Below are 21,290 nucleotides of genomic sequence, written 5' to 3' on the forward strand. Positions count from 1 at the left end.
CAAGAAAGTCTTCCAAAACTTAGTAAACCTTCAGACAAAGAACATCACAGAACAAAAGTACGTCGGTCACTCTTGGCGTGATATCTGAAGGAACATACACCGCCCGCATTTACCAACAAAAGTGTGGTCATTGTGGTATCATTTTGTGAATAGGAAATTTCCAACGAACTCCAGACTACATTCCATTCATCTGGCGGATTCCGCTTTGTGTACCGCTTGCAACCTGATTGACACAGGTGAACATCAATTTGTCTGTGGAAATGCAAATAACAGTTCGTTGTCAATCAGAAAAAAAAGCATCTGTGCAGAGAATACCGCCGTATTTGATAACAACGTGCCTTTTATACCCGGAGGAAGAACTATACCTCCCCTCGAAGAACAATGTCGTCAACTGGTGGAAGGAATGAATGGCTCTGAGCACTATGGGACTTAACTTCTGAGGTCATCAGTCCCTAGAACCTAACTAACCTAAGGACATCACACACATCCATGCACGAGGCAGGATTCGAACCTGCGACCTTAGCGGTCGCGCGGTTCCAGACTGTAGCGCCTAGAACCGCTCGGCCACCCCGGCCGGCAACTGGTGGAAGGGATTCGTGGTATTTTACCTACTGTCCAGTGAAGAAAGGAGCGAAGGAGATTTTTGGACGTACATCCCTGACCAGCTTCACAAGCTACTACGCATCAACAATTACTATGATATATACGCCAACTTCCTCAGAACAACCGTCATGTGAACTCCGATTTTTGATGATGCGGTTCAGAACATGGAAAAACGAGAGAAAATCTGATCTATGAAAAACACTTACGATCAATCGACAAACATCACTTTCAAGATATGTTTTGTTTTCGCAAAGGCTTCCAGTAATGTAGAAGATTATCTTTATGCGTATGTCACTATAATAAGCAATTTTATAATGTTGTTGCAACTTATTTATGAATTAAAAAAGTTCAGCAAAAGAAGAGTGGACAGCGCGCCGGCTTGTCATGCCGAGGGGCTCGGGTTAGATTCTCGACTGGGCTGGAGATTTTCTCTGCTCAGCGACTGGGTGTTTGTGTCGCCTGCATCATCATCGACGCGCAAGTCGCCGAAGTGGCGTCAAAGCAAAAGACTTGCACCCGTCAATCAGGTCCACTCGCCGGTGGGTTCTCGCCACACGCCATTTTTTTTTTACTAAAACACTCAAGCAGTTTTTGGATTGAACGCCTGTAGAAAACTACTGCTTGGGAGATAAAGACATCGTCAGTCTAAGTTTAAAGTTCACTTTCGTCCACAAAGAAATTGTATTGATAGTGGTTCGATAAGGAGTCAGAAAGATAAACGTTTCAGAGCACTAGATAAGAGGGAGAAGTCCGATAGAGATATCTTTGCAACCAATGTCCTAGATAGGTTCTTTTGTGAAATCAGCAGAGTGTAGGCGGATGTTCTCGTGTACCAGCAACATTAGTTGCGGTTTCCTCGGCCGCTTTTCCTACTTCACGACCGCAGAGCTCCACAGTTATGGAGAAAAATGCCAACTGCTCTTCTTAGCACAAAACATCTTTATGCCACTAGATGCTTAACGTTACATTCTGAGGATTCCACTGGTCTATGCTTCTATTTTCGCCTGATAGCGTCCACCATTACTTCCTGTTTATGAATTTAATACACAGTGGTTCAAATCCCTATCCGACCATCCTGATTTAGGTTTTCCGTTATTTCCTTAAATCGATTTTATTTCTCGTTTGTTGTTCGACTGTCAGTCGATCTGTTAAGACGTCTCTTTCTCGGGAACAGGCCGAGGTATCGAAATTTATGGAAAGTACTAATGTCTACGATTCTTCGACGGCGTAAAAAATTTAGGCTTTTAAATCAGTGCAGTCAGTAGATACGGCCATATAGGTCACATATTTTGATACTCGCAAACTCAGTCGTCCTATCCTATGGATGAAATTAATGAAATGTCGTTTGGCGAGGGCCTCCCGTCGGGTAGACCCGTTCACTTGGTGCAAGTCGTTTGCTTTGACGCCACTTCGGCGACTTGCGCGTCGATGAGGATGAAATGAGGACGATGAAGACGACAGAAGCACTCAGTCACTGAGCGGAGGAAGTCTCCAACCCAGCCGGGAATCGAACCCGCTTCCCCCGGCATGATAAGCCTGTCGGTCCTGGTGGTCCAGCGATAAAAGGAGTGCCTGGAAATCGAAAGGTCGTGGGATCGATTTACAATCGGATCGTGGGCTTTCCAATCTTCCTTTTCAGCCCCGTTTCACATCCCAGCGATGCGATAAATCGACAGAGACGAGAGGTGATTCGGATTTCTCTCTAAACGTTTGGTCCCTTTCCCCTGGTTGGATAACTGGTGAATGTTAGGGACACGGACGTCGCCGAAGTGGCATCCAACCTGGGCACTCAGCTGCACGAATTTTTTGTACTGCGGATAGACCATCAGAGGACCACTTTCCAATTTCAGTTCTTCCTTCTTTATTCTTTTCTTTTCTTCCAGTAGGCTTTCATCTGTTCACTGTGTTTCTGTTTCCCGTCTTCAGAGCATTTTGAACCAGTCTTTTTAGCTACCCTGCCTTAGAATCTTTCAATTTTCAATACTTTTTCCCAAAACACTTCTGTGTTGTTTATATCTTCTGTTTTTATATTGTTTCTTGCTGAATACTTTCTTACTTCGTTGATCCAGTCTTTTTAGCCGCCCTGCCTTGGAATCTTTCCATTTTCAATACTTTTTCCCAAAAGGCTTTGTGTTGTTTATATCTTCTGTTTTTATACTGTTTCTTGCTGAATCCTTTCTTGCTTCGTTGACCCAGCTTGTTGTGCACTTCTTACCCCAAAAATATTTGAAAATCTTATTTGTCAATCTACTGTTTTGCATTCGAAATAAATGCCCAAAAAACATACGTCTTTTCTTTGTCATTACGTTTGAAACATTTTCTATATTTTGGTATATTTCAGTAATACTTCGTAATTCCCAATCTTTTATTTAATGGTCTTAATAGTTTCCTTATAATTCCCCTTCCTAGTAGTTTTAATTTATCTAAACTAAGCCAGGCATTCCCTTGCGCCGGCCGCTGTGACCGAGCGGTTCTAGGCGCTTCAGTCTGGAACAGCGCGACCGCTACAGTCACAGGTTCGAATTCTGCCTCGGGCATGGATGTGTGTGATGTCCTTAGGTTAGTTAGGTTTAAGTAGTTCTAAGTTCTAGGAGACTGATGACCTCCGATGTTAAGTCCCATAGTGGTCAGAGCCATTTGAACCATTCCCTTGCATCTAGGCAGTCTGGCTTCACTACTGCGTTGTAATGCATTATTTTTGCATTTTCGGATAGGCAATTTTTGTTGTAGAGTCTTTGGTGATACCATATGCTCTCCCCATTCTATGCAACCTTTCCTGTAGTGTAGATTTTTCCGGAGCATTTTCTTGGATTATCTCCCCTAGATATTTGAATTTTTTACCAACTCTATTTGGCCAATATCTGTTTACTGGAATTTTGGAGCATTCAGCACGAAATTATTATTATTATTATTATTACTATGTCGTCCGACAAGACACAGTCAGGGCAAAAGCACCACAAGCAAAGATGCGAGCTGGTGATACAGAGACTCACTTCTTGCGCGAGTTCCACCTGTGCTACGGGCGGCGCTAAGGATGAAGATATCGACTTAGTCTCGGCCAATTTCCGGGCGAGTAGAATCCGCCAATGACCGGAAGACAACGGACAGAAGCCTACTCGGAAGGCAGAAGAGCAGTTCTCGCCCACTTGGATACAGATCATCGTCCAGGGTTGACTTAGACAGGGAACGTCGGTTAGTGAACTCTTAGAAGTGAACAGACAGTTGTAATTGCATTTGCTATGTAATATGAGGTTCACCTACAATTATTTGCACTTGGCCATTGAAGGACCTTTTTTTGTGTTATATTACATGCAGTGTTGCAGACTTAATTATTCAACAAGTCTCAAAGATAAGTAAACCTTTTTAACTCATTTGTGTGACTTTGGTACTAATTTGTTGGAGTCTTGTAGAACCTTCGTTCTCCTATCCTGTTACATGACCCTGGGGCATAGCTATGTAATAGTGGCAGGAAGAAATTGACTTAGAGCTGTACTGCAGGCAACTCGTCCTTCACAGCAGTAACGACGAGGCCTTTACAAAAGTTGGCGACGATGGTTTACAAAAATTATTGTTATTATTATTATTCAAAATGGTTCAAATGGCTCTGAGCACTATGGGACTTAACATCTGAGGTCATCAGTCCCCTAGAACTTAGAACTACTTAAACCTAACCTAAGGACATCGTACACATCCATGCCCAAGGCAGGATTCGAACCTGCGACCGTAGCAGTCGTGCGGTTCCGGACTGAAGCAGAACCGCTCGGTCACCGCGGCCGGCTATTATTATTATTATTATTCTCATCTACGAAATTTGTACGGAACCCTGAGTGATCGAGATCTACTCGCACTTGTCCGATTTTCTTAGGTAAACTTTACCCCGATGGATTACGTACATCAATACTCTTCGTGATATGACTTCACTGATTACAAAATCAAGTGAAAAGCACGCTTCGGGTAGCCAAGATAGCTAGTGATCACCGATTTGGACGAGCAAGAAAATTAATGTTTCGTACAGGTTGCAATAAAATTCCAGGAAAACAGAACTTTACGACACAGTCAGGAACGAGTGCTCTGTGTAGGTTGGTGGTGCGCTGAAATGATTACAACTACGTACGTCTACGACAATAGGCGTCGTGCTAAAAGCCAGGCAAGACAAAAGTTTTTCGTAGTGACATTTCAGTTTCAGTCTACCCGTTACTGGCGAAAATTTTTGATAGCTGGCATTTGATTGTGCTTGGTTAAGTCTGATTAGGTGCTTGGTTCGAATTCACGACCAAAACAAAAATTTATGCTGTGTCATTTGAAGTTTAAACCAGCGCACACTTTGTTACTTGAGATTGAAACGATGTTTAAGATCATTCATAATTAGTTGCTAGGAACAATAGTTGCTCGATTCGAGGCCCAGGTGTTAGTCCAGTACAAATTCGATATAATGTCAAGTTCATATTTGCTTTTTAAAATGTCATTTACTGTAATAAATGGTTCAAATGATTCTGAGCACTATGGGACTCAACTGCTGAGGTCATTAGTCCCCTAGAACTTAGAACTAGTTAAACCTAACTAACCTAAGGACATCACAAACATCCATGCCCGAGGCAGGATTCGAACCTGCGACCGTAGCGGTCTTGCGGTTCCAGACTGCAGCGCCTTTAACCGCACGGCCACTTCGGCCGGCTGTAATAAATCTCAGTTTACAAGCGTAATGACTGTGTCACCTCTAAAATCGTATTTTCTGATTTTTCCTTTATTGTGATGTTAATTCGTATCTATATTGATAAGTATACAGCGCAGTTATTCCTTGTGGTCGCTTGTAGTAATCATTTTGTTCAGTCAAACTGGTGTACCGAAAAGAGAGCACAAGACCTGCAACCTGCAAGACAGTTACGTTATGTGGGCTGCATACGAAGAAGACGAAACGCAATTCAGGTCGTTCGGATGCTGTTCAGCATGACAGTACATTACTCATGCTTCTGCCTGTGAAGCTGTTTACAACTGGTGCAACTTCCGTAAAGTTAGTGCAAGACGTGTCCCAACACAACTCAATAAGGAGCATAAGCGCTATCGTGTGAGGATCTGTCACTCGTTACAATTCTGTCATGCTAACAGAAGAATAAGGAGCATAAGCGCAATCGTGTGAGGATCTGTCACTCGTTACAATTCTGTCATGCTAACAGAAGAATAAGGAGCATAAGCGCAATCGTGTGAGGATCTGTCACTCGTTACAATTCTGTCATGCTAACAGAAGTAAATGGTTTTGAAACGAATCGTCAGTGGAGATGAAACATTGCTTCATGGCTTTGAATTAGAGAGTAAATGCCAGAGCGTGAAGTCAACTACAGGTTTCTGGACAAAGGGAAAAAAGTCAACATTCTGCAGGAAACATGATGCCCACAGTGTTTTTGGGAGCACATTCTTAAACATTACTCGGAAATGTGGTCCTTAGTAAAGACTCCGACTCCGATTCTGGAATGTTTTGAGTCTCTTTATTTGTTTGTTTCGCTTAAAGATGAATTAAGATAGACATGTATTTATGATAAATAGGTCCTTGGGCAAGACGTGTTTTGCGGACTATAGCACGAGAAATTGTGTGTCGATCAACCTGCACAAATGCCATTTTAGAACAACTATCGAACTAAAAGCCTAAGACGCAGCATTTAAAGTTTATTGCTTAGAAGGGAATGGTCCAATCCGACTTGTCGATGCATACCCTGAAATTTTTTATACAGGAAGAATACGCCGAATGAAAGACCTTGTCAAGATTTTAGCTGCTAAAATATACTACAGGCTTTTTTAAGAAATGTGGAAAATTACCAAATTAGTAGCTCACTAGGCGGCTGTAGGCATGTACACCCTTACCGGAGCACGGACTGCGCATGCGCAACACGGCAGGCCCATATCCTTGGTTGAGGGTGCATCGGCAAACAAATAACACGACACGGCGCGTTCATAGTTTGTGAAGCTAATTTCAGTTTTTGTTCATAGTTTCTCTCAAACAATTGCCCTCTGTTAGTGTTCACTCAAATTTGCTACTCATTTAACGTAACAATTACTAGTTGCTTTTGAGGTAGCACAAGTGTCAAGAATGGAGCTGAAACTGAATTGATATTCCTTGTGGCTAACACTCAAGAGCAAACCCCGTTCTGCTTTATAAAATCTTTGTGAACTGTATGAATGGATGAAAGACTTACACTGTTGTCCAAAATTAAGGCAACAAACGGTCAACAGACGTGTGTACGATAGCGTTCTGCACGGTTGATGGTATTCCAGTCAACGGACAAGCACGCCAACCATGACGTCAGGGCACCTGTCAAACGGAGTAGTGTTTGCTGGGCAATCCCACAAACACAATCGCTGTGTACACAGCCACAGACGGTGCAGTATGGCACAGACAAGAGGCCTACCCGACGCTCTGCAGTGGAAGACCATAGAAAGAAAGGATGCAGGGCAGTCGCACAATCTCATGTGGCCCGATGTGACTCGTTCTGTTGTTTCTCGGATGTGGTGACAGTTTATAGAGACCGAAACTGTATCCCGAAGACCAGGGCAGGACCAACCTCGTGTAAGATCGGAAAGAGTGGACCGTTAATTGGCTGTAAGGGCGCAACGATACCACATTAGTACTGCATGGCAACTGGAATCTGACCTCACAGCACCCACTGGACATGTTATATCGAGGCAAACGCTGTAGAAAAGGCTTCAGCAGAGTAGCCTTTATTGTCGGAGGCCTGCTGTATGGCTGTATGTGTATCTCTAACGCGTCTTCACAGAGGAAACGTCTAGAGCGGAGTCATCAATATGCCACCTGGGCGGTCGAACGGAGGGCCAATATTCTTTTCACACATGAGTCCGGATTTGGTCTGGAGAGTGGTTCTCGACGGAATCACATCTGGAGGGAACGTAGAACACGATCTCGGGACCCAAACATTGCGCAAAGATACCGATATCGAGGAGGATTCTTAATGATGCGGACAGGGATTATATTGACCTCTCGAACGTTGTTCATGACATGGTAGGGGTGAATTAGCAAGATTTAACTGCTGCCAGCTATAGTGACGAGATCTTGTGACCTCATGTACGGTTGTTACGAGGTGCTGTGGACTCAGACTTCGTACTGAAGGAACCTCATAGAGCACAGCTGGTTGATGCTTTCTTGGAAACGGAATATAATGACCGTCGGGCGTGGCCTGCTAGCTCTCCCGATTCGAGCCCCATAGGGTACGTCTGGGATACACTAAGGAGACGGGTTGCATCACATCAGCATCCACCAACCACTCTCCCAGACTTGCGAATAGCTCTGCAGGAAGAATGGGCGCTATTGCCCCAATATGAGACTGATGACATCATTTACAGCATACTCCGTCGTTTGTCAGGCCTGTATTGCTGCCAGAGGTGGTCACACCCCATAGTGAGCACATTAGTCAATTGTGAGCACGTGGTGCAAACCTGTAAAGAGGTGGTCACACCCCATAGTGAGCACATTAGTCAATTGTGAGCACGTGGTGCAAACCTGTAAAGTTGGAAAAAACAAATAACATTTAGGTCTACCGTTATGCATGTTTCATTTGTTTACGTTCTCCATTCTTTACATTGCTTCTACTTTACTGTCACCTGTTTGTAGTGTTTTCTGGTAAAATAAAAGCAATCATGCAAAATTTCCATTTGTTGCTTTAATTTTTGACACCAGCGTATATGAAGTAAGAAATACGTGCCAAAATGAAACTCACAGATCTATGAAAGGAAAACAGTCCGTAGGATTTACTGTATAGGGCCGTCACAAAGTCCCATTACCACCATTAATAAATAATGTAATCTCCTAAACTTGAATACTGAATCTTCACAAAATTTCTTTAGAGCTGTTTTCTTCAGATATCAACAATGTAGAACCGTTCATGACAGGCAATGCACCGGAGGTCTATGAGACTGAGCCCTCGAAATTGCTATCGAGACGAACATTGCTGATTTCAAGGCTTCTTCAACCTGGTTAAAAGCAGATTCAAGAAATCATTGTGTATATTAAGTCGCAAAAGAACGAACTTTACTTCAAATAAAAGTGAAGAGGAGATGTCCGAAAGAACAGACACAATATCCATATAAGTATGTAGTTCTGGCAATACCAGCCATGACCTTTTCTTCTGTGCGTATGCACGCGTATTCCCCGAACTCTTACGGGGCTTGGTAAGAATGTCTTCCACGAGTAATGAGTGTGTTGGGGTGGGACACTACGAATGTAGTGTGTGGACTTACAAGGTGAGAATGTGGGTCTCGCGGGAGGCATGCTCGAGATAGTGCCTGCAGTCGCGCTACCCTCTGTGCCCTCGGTGGCTCAGATGGATAGAGCGTCTGCTATGTAAGCAGGAGATCGCGGGTTCGGCTCACGGTCGGGGCACACATTTTCACCTGTCCCCATTGATATACACTCCTGGAAATGGAAAAAAGAACACATTGACATCGGTGTGTCAGACCCACCATACTTGCTCCGGACACTGCGAGAGGGCTGTACAAGCAATGATCACACGCACGGCACAGCGGACACACCAGGAACCGCGGTGTTGGCCGTCGAATGGCATTTGTGCACCGCCGCCGTCAGTGTCAGCCAGTTTGCCGTGGCATACGGAGCTCCATCGCAGTCTTTAACACTGGTAGCATGCCGCGACGGCGTGGACGTGAACCGTATGTGCAGTTGACGGACTTTGAGAGAGGGCGTATAGTGGGCATGCGGGAGGCCGGGTGGACGTACCGCCGAATTGCTCAACACGTGGGACGTGAGGTCTCTACAGTACATCGATGTTGTCGCCAGTGGTCGGCGGAAGGTGCACGTGCCCGTCGACCAGGGACCGGACCGCAGCGACGCACGGATGCACGCCAAGACCGTAGGATCCTACGCAGTGCCGTAGGGGACCGCACCGCCACTTCCCAGCAAATTAGGGACACTGTTACTCCTGGGGTATCGGCGAGGACCATTCGCAACCGTCTCCATGAAGCTGGGCTACGGTCCCGCACACCGTTAGGCCGTCTTCCGCTCACGCCCCAACATCGTGCAGCCCGCCTCCAGTGGTGTCGCGACAGGCGTGAATGGAGGGACGAATGGAGACGTGTCGTCTTCAGCGATGAGAGTCGCTTCTGCCTTGGTGCCAATGATGGTCGTATGCGTGTTTGGCGCCGTGCAGGTGAGCGCCACAATCAGGACTGCATACGACCGAGGCACACAGGGCCATCACCCGGCATCATGGTGTGGGGAGCGATCTCCTACACTGGCCGTACACCACTGGTGATCGTCGAGGGGACACTGAATAGTGCACGGTACATCCAAACCGTCATCGAACCCATCGTTCTACCATTCCTAGACCGGCAAGGGAACTTGCTGTTCCAACAGGACAATGCACGTCCGCATGTATCCCGTGCCACCCAACGTGCTCTAGAAGGTGTAAGTCAACTACCCTGGCCGGCAAGATCTCCGGATCTGTCCCCCATTGAGCATGTTTGGGACTGAATGAAGCGTCGTCTCACTCGGTCTGCACGTCCAGCACGAACGCTGGTCCAACTGAGGCGCCAGGTGGAAATGGCATGGCAAGCCGTTCCACAGGACTACATCCAGCATCTTTACGATCGTCTCCATGGGAGAATAGCAGCCTGCATTGCTGCGAAAGGTGGATATACACTGTACTAGTGCCGACATTATGCATGCTCTGTTGCCTGTGTGTATGTGCCTGTGGTTCTGTCAGTGTGATCATGTGATGTAGCTGACCCCAGGAATGTGTCAATAAAGTTTCCCCTTCCTGGGACAATGAAGTCACGGTGTTCTTATTTCAGTTTCCAGGAGTGTATATCAACGTCAGTCAGCAGCTGGAGGTATTAATATAATTCTAAAACAAGGAAATGTTTCATTGTTACTAAAATACAAATTGGTCATAAATTATTATATGAAATCTGCTACGGGAATTGTTATAAAATGATGTGTGTGTGTGTAATAAATACATTTCAAATATTAAAGTCATGACTGATGTAAGTCATCTATAACATGAACCTCTGCCTTCATTTATTTTCCTCTGGTCTTCTTTGTAAGAATTACATATGCAACATAAGCTATTGATGTAAACTGCTTCCTATTCAAAATATTTATGATACGTGACATTATTGTATAGATTAGCTGCTTCAGATTTGCTTGTGTTACTTCGGATGTTAGCACTATGTGGCGCTACGCTCTCTTCTCACGGCTGATCGTAAGCTAGGCACGAAGGGCTGTACAAACATCTAAGCGGTTATTCGGCCGACAAAAACGACTAGCTTCAACAGTTTAAAAAAGATACTTACAGTGTGTCTTAGCAGGTAAAATTTGGACAGTGCATTTCTTTCGTTTTATTGGTCCTGCGTAAAAAATTTCAGAGTGGGCTTCGACATGTCGGATGGGACCACTGTCTTGTTTTTTTTTTTTTTGTTTACTTCTTTGCAACTTGCTCCATTACAATATTTTTAATACTACATTCCCTTGCTAAGCGCTAAGCGTAAAGAACTTTAGTGTATCATTTGTAACTGAATGAATTTATGAGATAAAAAATAAAACGAACTGAACTCATTGAGGTATTCAACAAGATTGACCAAGATTACAATGAACAACCGTATTTTTTTAAGCAGAATAAGAGCTGAGATTCATGTCATGAAATAGTCTGGTTTTCAATTCTAAAAAAAGCCATATTGTAACCAGAAGCGAACTTGTAAGTTGAGGTATTCAATGGACTGTACTGACCAGACAAAGTTTACCTATATTAATATTAAGTACAACAGTTTCGCAAATAATTTGCCTTAAAATGAAAGTTTTAAATAATATTATTAGCTAATTGGTTCATGCCTGTATTTGATACTAATGAAGCTACATATACTATCTACATAGTTTACTTCTCTTAAAATAGAACTTTCAATACCTAACGATGACAAAACATTGAGCCTTCTCGGCTAATATGAAGATTTGAGGCCTTTTTTTATCAACTTCAGTTTTAAAAACATTTTCCTACTGTTCTTTGTGATCTCAAGTGGCAAGTAAGTTCTTACAGCGACATTTGTATTGAGAAAGCAGTGAGTGACGTGTTATTGTGGGGCCTGATTTGAGCGAACTGGTATGCTTAAAATCAGCCTTCCGTGGAATCAAATTCACATGAAACAGCCAAACTTCCACCAACAATTCTCTTAAAAGTCTTGCGATCTTGCCAAAAGAAGTGCCATGTGTTTATGTGGGTACCTCTGGGGATTTCATGTGACGGAGAGCGAAGACTGAGAGGTGAATGCCGACTCGTATCAGCTTGTCCACTGCGAAATTCCGCTGAATAAGCCAATACAAAATAATTACGTCTCCACCTTATACGACTGAGGGGTCTCACAGCACAGTATGTTTTTAATTATAAATTTTTGAGGTGCTGACCACTAGGTTGCAGCCTGGTTTAAGTGAAGAAAGAGATGAAAGGAGTGAGCAGTGTTTAAACGTCGGGAGGCTTCGGTAGGCACGCAGTTTCGACTGCTGCCAACATTACGTAGCTGTCTGTGTTGTACAAGGTAGCCATTGTCGTCTGCTTCGTTATTGTTTTGCGCTGTACTGTTCTGCGTGTTTCTGTTGTGGAGTTGTGCTAAACATTATCAAAATGAGTGAAGAGGCAGCTGCTGGTCCATCTCGGGAGTCGCCAACAACCCCTACCGGTAGGCCTACGGTTAGAAGGAAACCAGTATTACGTAGCGATGCTCGCAAAATTATATTGCGTGTGATTGAATGCTGCGAAAGGGAAAGGGAGCAGAAAAAATTGCTTCACCCCATTTACAAATCTTCAGTGAGAGCTGCTACATACACAGGACAAAGCATGCGTAGCATTGGAAGATTCAAACAGTTTTCCAAGAATCTTCGTGGCGTATCACCACAAACGCCTGGCAAGAAAAGGTGAGTTTCCATTTCAGATATTTTGTTCGCGATCACTTTGAAGGGGCCCCCTATTTCATCCGAATTACCTCATATTTCATTTTTCCTTGCTACCGTATTGCTTTGTATGGAAACACCACTGGTTACTGTATTATTTCGAAACACATTCATATTACAGTACATTTCCAAATTCAAAAAAATACTTGAGTGCAGAAGGCATTTTCTTATAAATCTTTCTCTCTCTTTTAACTTAGGAAAAGAAGTGGAGAAATCGAAGTAATGATCGATGATTTCAACCAGCGTGTCATTCGCGACACGATAGCGGAATTTTATTCAGTGCGGAAGATTGTGCCGAGCCTGCGAACACTGCTACCATTTTTGCACGACAAAATAGGCTGGAAGTGGAGTATTGTCTCGCGGAGAAAAGTACTTTTGTCTATGGGATTCATATGGCGTAAGGTGGAAAACAAGAGGAATGTGTTGTTAGAATGTCTAGACATTGTGCACTGGCGATCTCGTTTTATTGCAATCGGATGAATGGTTTGTGAGCGCATAGTAGACAAACATATATATATATATATATATGACGATTTCAGTTTCGCTTACGAACAACATTTAAAGCGAGTTTTACTTCCAAGCCTTTCGTCTAATCATGACGCGCAATTTGTAGTGCCAGCACTGCAACTGGTAGGCGTGCCTTGTCCCCCCCCGCCCCGCCCCCCGCCACCAATGGCTCCTCACCCCTCGCCAGCCAATGCTTGCTTCCTCCTCTCCCCGCACTCCCCTCACAACTCTGCCGTCTTAAAGTTAACATAATGTACGTCGCTTGCTGCTCAACTGAGATACTTGTCTCTAAGGGTACTGGAAAACTAGTGCAATGACAGACTGATTGCACTGACAGGCAGGTTGTTTGTCCAGGAAAATGGTGCCATTATAAATTTCATACTGATGTTGTACTAAAGTAGAAAAATGTTGTGCAAATACTGTTTGATTTATTTTCATACTAAATGCATACATCCATATTCAGCAAGGATGCCCATACTCTTACCTTTGATTATAATAAAACCATCATCATCACCATAATGACCATCTTTATCATCTTTTCCGTTGTAGGTCTGCTGCAGTGAAATACAATAAGGGAGCACACAATACAGGAGAGGGGGACCGATACGAGGAGAGGGTGCTGGCCCTGGTGTTCCTCCGCTGCCTGAGGAGCGGGCTCATCTTCCAATTGTCTGCCAACAACGGGGATGCAGGCAAGTTCGATGACGTGGTCCTGGTGTGGCGACCTAAGGGACACCCTGAAGCGCGCATCATGTTCATCCAGCTGAAGCACAAGAAATCCGCGTTCATCCACAGTAGCGCATTGTTGTCTGAGGCCCAGAACTGCGACTTTGGGCTCAGCAAGTACTGCACCTCCTACAGAGAAATTAGCGAGTCACTCGAGATGGGCAGACTCACATTCGTCTTGCTGACGAACGCCTCTCTGGGTGACAGCAGCCTCAGCTTGTTGGAACGCCAAGATGTGGACAGCACTCCAGAACTGGAGCTGCTACAGGCTGGTGGCAACATGTACAGGCTCAACCCGAACAACGAACAGGTGTGGAAAGCAGTGGGAGAGAACACTGGCTTCGTGGAGCATTTCTACTTGCTGTGCCAGCAGAGGAATTCCGTCCAAATATTGAGTGACATTGACAAGGAGCTGGAAGAGTTGCTGGGCGTTGGTGACCTATGCAGATCCATCAGTGACAGTTTGTGCGAGAGCATTAGGAAGTGGATGAACAAGCGTAAGGGAGTGTGTTTGACGAGTGCTTGGAACGATTGGCAGGCACTTGTAGACAAATACGTCAGGACACAGGTCACCAGGTGCAAAGCGTTGACCACCAGCCTCGAGTACCGCAGTGTGGCAGATGTTCGAGACCACGTGGAGTCCTGTAACCCAGCGTGGGTGAGGCCTCTAGAAAGAGGAACAGCGGCTCTCTCTGCTACAAAGATCCACCAAGCCCTGGTTCACGAGACACACATCATGGTGGATTTGGAGCGGTTCCCAGACCTCCGGCACCAAATTCTCTGCTGTTGGGGCCCATTTTGCCGATGGCTGGTACGTTTTAGCATGATAATAGTATGAAAGACATAGTTTTTTAAAAATTTTGTACATACTCTTCTCTTTGATGGCATCAAAGAAAATACTTCATATCACAAATCATGACAGCTGTCATGAGAACAATTGAAAGCAGCATCAGATAGTAGAAAGAGCTGGTGGCTTTGGAGTCTGAAGGCACTATGGGAGAGGTATTGTTCAATAGTGGCAAGTGCTTGGTCATTAGAGATGTTGGTGTATAGGGAGGTGGCACGAATAGTGACGATTAGGAATCCAGGAGGTGAAGGGGTGGAGTGGTGGAAAGTCTGTGAACAAAGTGTCTAGTATCTCTGATGTGGAAGGCTAGGTTTTGGGCATTTGGTTGGTGGTGCTGGTCAACAAGAGCAGAAATTCTTTCAGTGCAAGCACAATAGCTGCAGTGGGGCATCTGGATTTGTGGGTTTTTTGGATTTTGGTAAGGATGTATTTTTGGATTTTGGAAAGCATGTGGAAGGTGTGTGTGTGGTGTGTCATTGGGGTATGGTGAGAGATTCTGGTAAGGGCCTATGGATTTCAGTGAGAATGGGAGTTTGTGTTAGACTTCTAGCTTCTAGAATGGGAGCTCTCTGGCGAACTTGTAGATGAAGGAATCAGTTGGCAGAGGCTTTCGATTAGGTAGTCACTACAACTCACCATAACAGTGATAGATCTTTTGTCTTCAGATAGGATGATTAGGCCTGAATCTGTTTTCATGTTGTGTATGGCTGCTTCAAAACTGAAGCCGTCTAGATTCTTCACCACTAGCTCCTCTGAATGACAGAGATGGGAGTTAACCTTATAACACATCCTCATAATCGTCCCTGCATCTCCGCCCATTAGTTCCTCCTGTCATCCCCCTCCCAGTTCACATACCCACATCGCTTTCAGCGTGTGTCGCTTCACACCAGTGGCTACAGTTGTGCCAGGCCATATACCTGCCACATCACCCTCCCACATTCCTAACTAGAAAACCAGCTGTGTACCTCAAAGCTGCTAGCCATCCAACCCCAGTCCTTCTCCCTGTCTCCCATTTCCCTCTCACTCCACCCACCACACCTAACATTACCCTCATTACAACCAATCCACCTACTGCAAAATAGGATTGGCACTGTTCGTCTAGCTGGCATCATGTAGGGACATAGGTGTGTGTGTGTGTGTGTGTGTGTGTGTGTGTGTGTGTGTGTGCGTGTGTGTGTGTGTCTTTGTACATTGTTATCTATGTTGTCAAAGTATAACATTAAAAACTAGTAAGTTTTCTGTCTGTTGTGTGTGCCTGTCAGCAACTCAACACTTCTGCTTTTCGGACCATGGTCTCCTTTATGCATAAAGTATTTAGAAATACGTATATATGATACATATGAACATTGATGAATTAAAACATTATTACCATGTGCTTAAGAGTGTACTGGTTCAGCCTTTGGAACTCAACACAGCAGCGATTCTGCATGACATGGATTTAACAAGTCCTTGGAAGTTTTCTGGAGATATGTGCCTTCGGATGTGAATGTGCTGGTCACACAGTTCCTGCAAATTAAGGCCAGTGGTTGTGGGTGCAGAGCTGGTGCCCAATAGCATCCAATATATGTACACCATACGATTCAGGTAAGGCAATTTTGGTGACCGAGATATGAACATGAGTTAACTGTCATGGTCCCCAAACACTACAGCACGATTCTGGCTTTATGATGGGGAGAGCAATTGTGCTAGAAGATGCCACTGCCGTCTGGTAGAACATATGTCGACAAGGTATGCAGGTGGTCCACAATAATGTTTACGTAGTCCACAAAATGGCATGGTGCCTTTGATTACTGCTATAGGTCTCCTGCAGGCCCAGAGGAGTGTTCCCTATAGCAGAGTACTGCCCCCACTGCTGTGCGACTGTGGTACAGTGCACATTTTACACAAGGCATACACCTGGATGACAGCTTATCAGGTCACGACCATCGACCTGGTATAGTAAGAAATGTGATCCATTCGGCAAGACTACACATTTCCACTGATCAACAGTGCAATCTCGACTATTATGAGTTCATATCACAGTTAAGGAATTCTGCTACCTTGGATGCCAAATAACCCATGAGACTGAAGCAAGGAGGATATAAGATGCAAACTAGCACCGGTAAAGAGGGCAATTTTGGCCAAGAGATGCCTATTGGCGTCAAATATAGGCCTTAACTTGAAGAAGAAAGTTCTAAGGATGTAAATTTGGATCACAGCATTGTACAATAGTGTATGATGGATAGTGAAAAAATCAGAAAGGAAGAGAATCGAAGTGTTTGAGATGTGGAGCTACAGAGGAATGTTAAAATTAGGTGGACTAACAAGGAATGAGGAGGTTCACCACAGAATCAGTGAAGAAAGAAACATATGGAAAACACTGGCAATAAGAAGGGACGGAGTGACAGGACATTTGTCACAACAACAGGAATAGCCTCTGTGATGGTAGAGGGGGGTGTAGAGGGTAAAAACTGTAGGGGAAGACAGAAGTTTGAATGCATACAAATGATTGCTTACCTATGTTGCAAGCGTTACTCTGAGATGAAGAGGTTAGCGAAGGACAGGAATTTGCAGCAGGCCGCATCAAACCAGTCATTAGGACTCAAAAGCAATTGCTATCGGTACTTTTAGTAAGTCACAATTCTTGTTTAGATATCCCTGTAAGTCTCTGATTTTACTCCTATTGCAGAGTATGGCCTGATGATGACCTAAAACAGATTGAAACCGGTCATCGCTTTTAAATAAATGTGTATATGGATCATGACAGAATTTTTTTTCTTATTAAAAATTAAGTCTTGGGCCTAATGCGAGCTTTATTTTAACAAATTTGTGTTAACACTACTGTTGTGTTTGGTCCCCGAGGCAATTGTATTACGTAGTCAGTATATTATAAGTATATTTTAGTTTATAATTATTAAATACTGTACATTAAGTAATGACTCTAGTCAGCACTAACACAATGAACAAATTTATTGTGTAATTCTATTAGTGATAGAGTACGACTTCCTTGTACATATAATCATGTATGTGTGATACGGACCATACAGGTTGACATCAGGGCATTGGAGCTAGCACTGAAATAAAGGTTGAGTACCATGTTACAGATAAGCGTTTCCAACAGTAACGTTTGTTTGATGTAGGAATTTGAATCTGTTTTCATGTTTTGCCCATGAAATATATTTGGAAGGTAATCCACATCGTAAATTATTCAGGTTAGTTATGATGGAGTGGGAAAGTGTATGAGTCGACATAATGTGACTTCCTACTACTATCCAGATAATTCATTTTCTTGAATAAGCTGCTTCTCAAAGTCTCCTAATACTAGGAATTTCAGTTCGCTTGTATCATAAGTTTGGTGCAGCTAGCTGATGATGGCTGTCCCCCACAAAACCTCTTATTTCACTGGGAACAAATGGTGGCTCATAGTGCCAATACATCTTATCGGGCTTTATCTTTTATCCTTGAAAGAAATCAAAATTAAAAATTGAATCATATGAAGATAACTGATAGAATAACTCTATGTAAAAATTATTGGTGTGAGAAGAAACAAGAAATTTGAAGGTTCTTTTTTTTATATTGAAGTCAAAAGTATTTATATGTTGCACATGTTGCTGGGTGTGATCTGGTCTTTAATTTTTTATAAGACGTTTTGTAGCCATGATTGCATTTTGAAATATTTTTATGTCCTGAGTGACCAGTTTTGACTGGTCTAACTGTCATCTTCGGATGAAAATATTTTAACATACGATATTGGCTGCAAAAATTGTTATTTATCACTAGTGTATGTTTGAGTATACAAAAATTTAGGTGAGTAGAATTTCATATTTTCTGGAATAATCTTGCATGACCCATTTATAATAAAGGAAAGTCTGAAACTATTTAAATGTAATTAACCTATTTCAATCATCTACAGGTGCTTGTAGACAGCGGAAAAGACTCTGACATATTGTCTGAGCTGGCGGCCCAGATAGAAAATGAACGCCGTCTCGTCATTGTGTCGTTGAGGGAAAATAAAGGCTTCGACGACACCTTCCAAACATCTGACATCAGCGATAACAGTTGGAATGAGCTTCTGGATGTCAAAGTCAGACTAAACGGGGACCGCTACGAATGCCGCCTGCGGGACCAGGAGGTAGATGTCGATGCCCTGAAATCGCTTCTGGACGGCAAGCCGACACACTTGCTGGCTCTGGCGCAGCCGTCACAGCCTCTGAGGATGGGCCGGGAGCTGGAAACGCTGCCCGCCTACTACGTGCCCAGGAAGCTGGTGGACCGTCGCCTGGTGACAAACAAGTTCTTCTCGTCTCTGGGGCGCTGGGATGTGTGCGTCATCGACAGCGCATCCTATGGGGCACTGTCATGTAAAATAGGCATACATTCGGTCACGAGTTTTGCGCAGATGAAAAGCTGGTTCCGCACTCAATTCAAATTCGATTGGCCACTAATTGTGTTAACTGAGGAGCTGGAGAGTATTCGTGAAGCTGCCAGAACATGGCCAGTTTTGAAAATCTACGTATTACAGTTTTCTAACAAGAAATGGAACATTGTTTACTATTTTGGGCATCCTGACAGGATTGGAGAGCACAGAATCAAGCAGAAGGTAGAGCAGTATAAGGCATTAGACACTGCGAGCAATACGGTAATTGTAGAGGGGAGGCCCGGAGTGGGCAAGTCGAAGGTGCTGTCACATGTGGCGGAGCAAATAAAAGGAAGGGACCCTGCCTGCTGGATACTGAGAATTAATCTGTTGGAGTTTTACACAGTTTTAGATGACAGTGACAGTTCTGTAGAAGACATCTTGAGGGCAGCAGTCTTTAACAAGGACGAGCTGGCCAGACTGGAGTGCGCACTGCTTCGCCACTGCCTGCTGCGGTCCCCGCGAGTCGTCTGCCTCGTGGACGGCTTCGACGAGGTGTGCCCGGATTACGTCGACAAGTGTATCGAAGTGCTGCCTCTCGTGGCACCACGCAAGGGAAAGCTCCTGGTGACGACGAGGCCAGCAGCGTTGAAGGTCTTGGCGGCGCGGATGGGCGTATTGGCGCACTCGCTGGAGCCTTTCAGTGACTCAGAGCTGAAAGAATTCTTCACACTCCACCCGCTGAGGGGAAACATTCCACCCATCGCCGGTCTCAACAAGAGCTTAAGGGATCTTCTGAGAATCCCTCTCTTCGCCGAAATGTTCGTAAATCTGTCACAGGAAGTAGCTGAGACATGGGACATTGTGACTCTGTACGAAACTTTCTTCCGAAATAACTTCAGAAGGCTTTACGAGGAGAAATTGTGTCAAAACATTTCCGTTCCCGGGAAGAAGGCAGAGGTCGTGGAGAAGCAGGAGCAGCACGAGGCACAGTTGATGGCTCTCGCAGAATCACTTCTGTCGCACACTGCGGCTGTACCGACAAAGCTGTCATTCGATACGGACTACTTTGTGAAATCTGGAATCGTGTACCAGTTCACCAACGGGAAACCCGCATTCCTGCACAGGACCTTCGCCGAACACTTCCTTGCCAAGTTGTGCTTCGTCACAGATAGAAAACAGTTTCGTGCGAGGGTGTACCGCAAGGCCTACGTGAACAAGAGACTGGAGTTCTTCCTCGAGTCTTTCGACCGGAGGGCGGCGAGGGGCCTGCCACTGTTGGAGGCGCTGCTGGATGGCGACGAGCGCAAGATGGCGGCGCTGGTGGGCGAGGGTGCCGACGTCGGGCAGGCAGACGCGTGCGGGCGCAGCGTCCTGCACCTGGCGGCGGCGCACCGCCTGCGCTGCCCGCTGCCTCTGCTGCGGCGGCTGTGCAGGCGTGCGGGGGTGGGCGCGCTGTCTGCGGAGGACCGCCTGCTCGGGTGGACGCCGATGAGGTACGCCGCAGAGGGCGGTCGCTGGGCCGCCGTGAAAGCCCTGCTGGAGGCGGGAGGTGACGTCAAACAACTGGGGGACTTCCGCTTGAGGCTGCACGATCCCGCAGAGCTGCTGGGCGCCTTCGAACGGGGCGGGTACTGGGCCCTGTACGAACACATCTTCTCGCTGAACAATACGTCATGGAGAGCCAAGGCAGCGTGGAAGGGCGTAGGTACTCAAATGCAGGTAAATAAAAAAAAAAAAAAATCACGCATCACATTTTACGTAGTTGTAACTAACATAAACCTTTCTGGCTGGGACTATAACCCAGAACCTTTGTGTGGTGTGCATACTATAAGACCTTCGGTATACACACCATCAGATTATTTGACTTGTCGCTCTAACGAAGTAGGCGAGTGTCAGCAATATGTCTCGTGGACTTGTCGTGGCGTGTTTATCTTCTGCCTTTAGGTCAGACGATAGAAACGCAACTTGCACGCTTAGAGTAGCAGATTGACGGTGACCAACTTTAAATAGAACTTGATTAATTTTCACACACATTTATTAAAATAATAAAAAATATAGACATTACGTAACTTGATTCTGGATGCTGTTTACAATTGACAATCTGAAATTCCTTTGGTCTTGGTACGTTAATCTTATTCTCACATATCTCTGATACTTGACAAAGTGTCTATACATTTCTCTTCATGGCTACGTACAGGAATATGATAATCTTATTAGGCGCAGACTGAAACTTGACTATAGACTAATGCAGACAAATGCAGACTAATGCAGACTTACTAATCGGAGGTCTGTACACTCGTTATAATACTTCG

General features: G+C 44.7%; 1 protein-coding gene across 1 annotated transcript in view; it reads left to right on the forward strand.

The window, feature by feature from the left end:
* Positions 1-21,290, forward strand: part of LOC124717056 — a 66,834-nt gene that overhangs the window by 18,756 nt on the left and 26,788 nt on the right. The window contains exons 3-4 of the mRNA XM_047243737.1: positions 13,616-14,603; positions 18,532-20,697. Of these exons, the coding sequence (XP_047099693.1) occupies positions 13,616-14,603; positions 18,532-20,697 (3,154 nt within the window). The remainder of the gene's footprint in view (positions 1-13,615; positions 14,604-18,531; positions 20,698-21,290) is intronic.

The sequence above is a fragment of the Schistocerca piceifrons genome, chromosome 9 (assembly GCF_021461385.2).
Source record: "Schistocerca piceifrons isolate TAMUIC-IGC-003096 chromosome 9, iqSchPice1.1, whole genome shotgun sequence".
Taxonomy (NCBI): Eukaryota; Metazoa; Arthropoda; class Insecta; order Orthoptera; family Acrididae; genus Schistocerca; species Schistocerca piceifrons.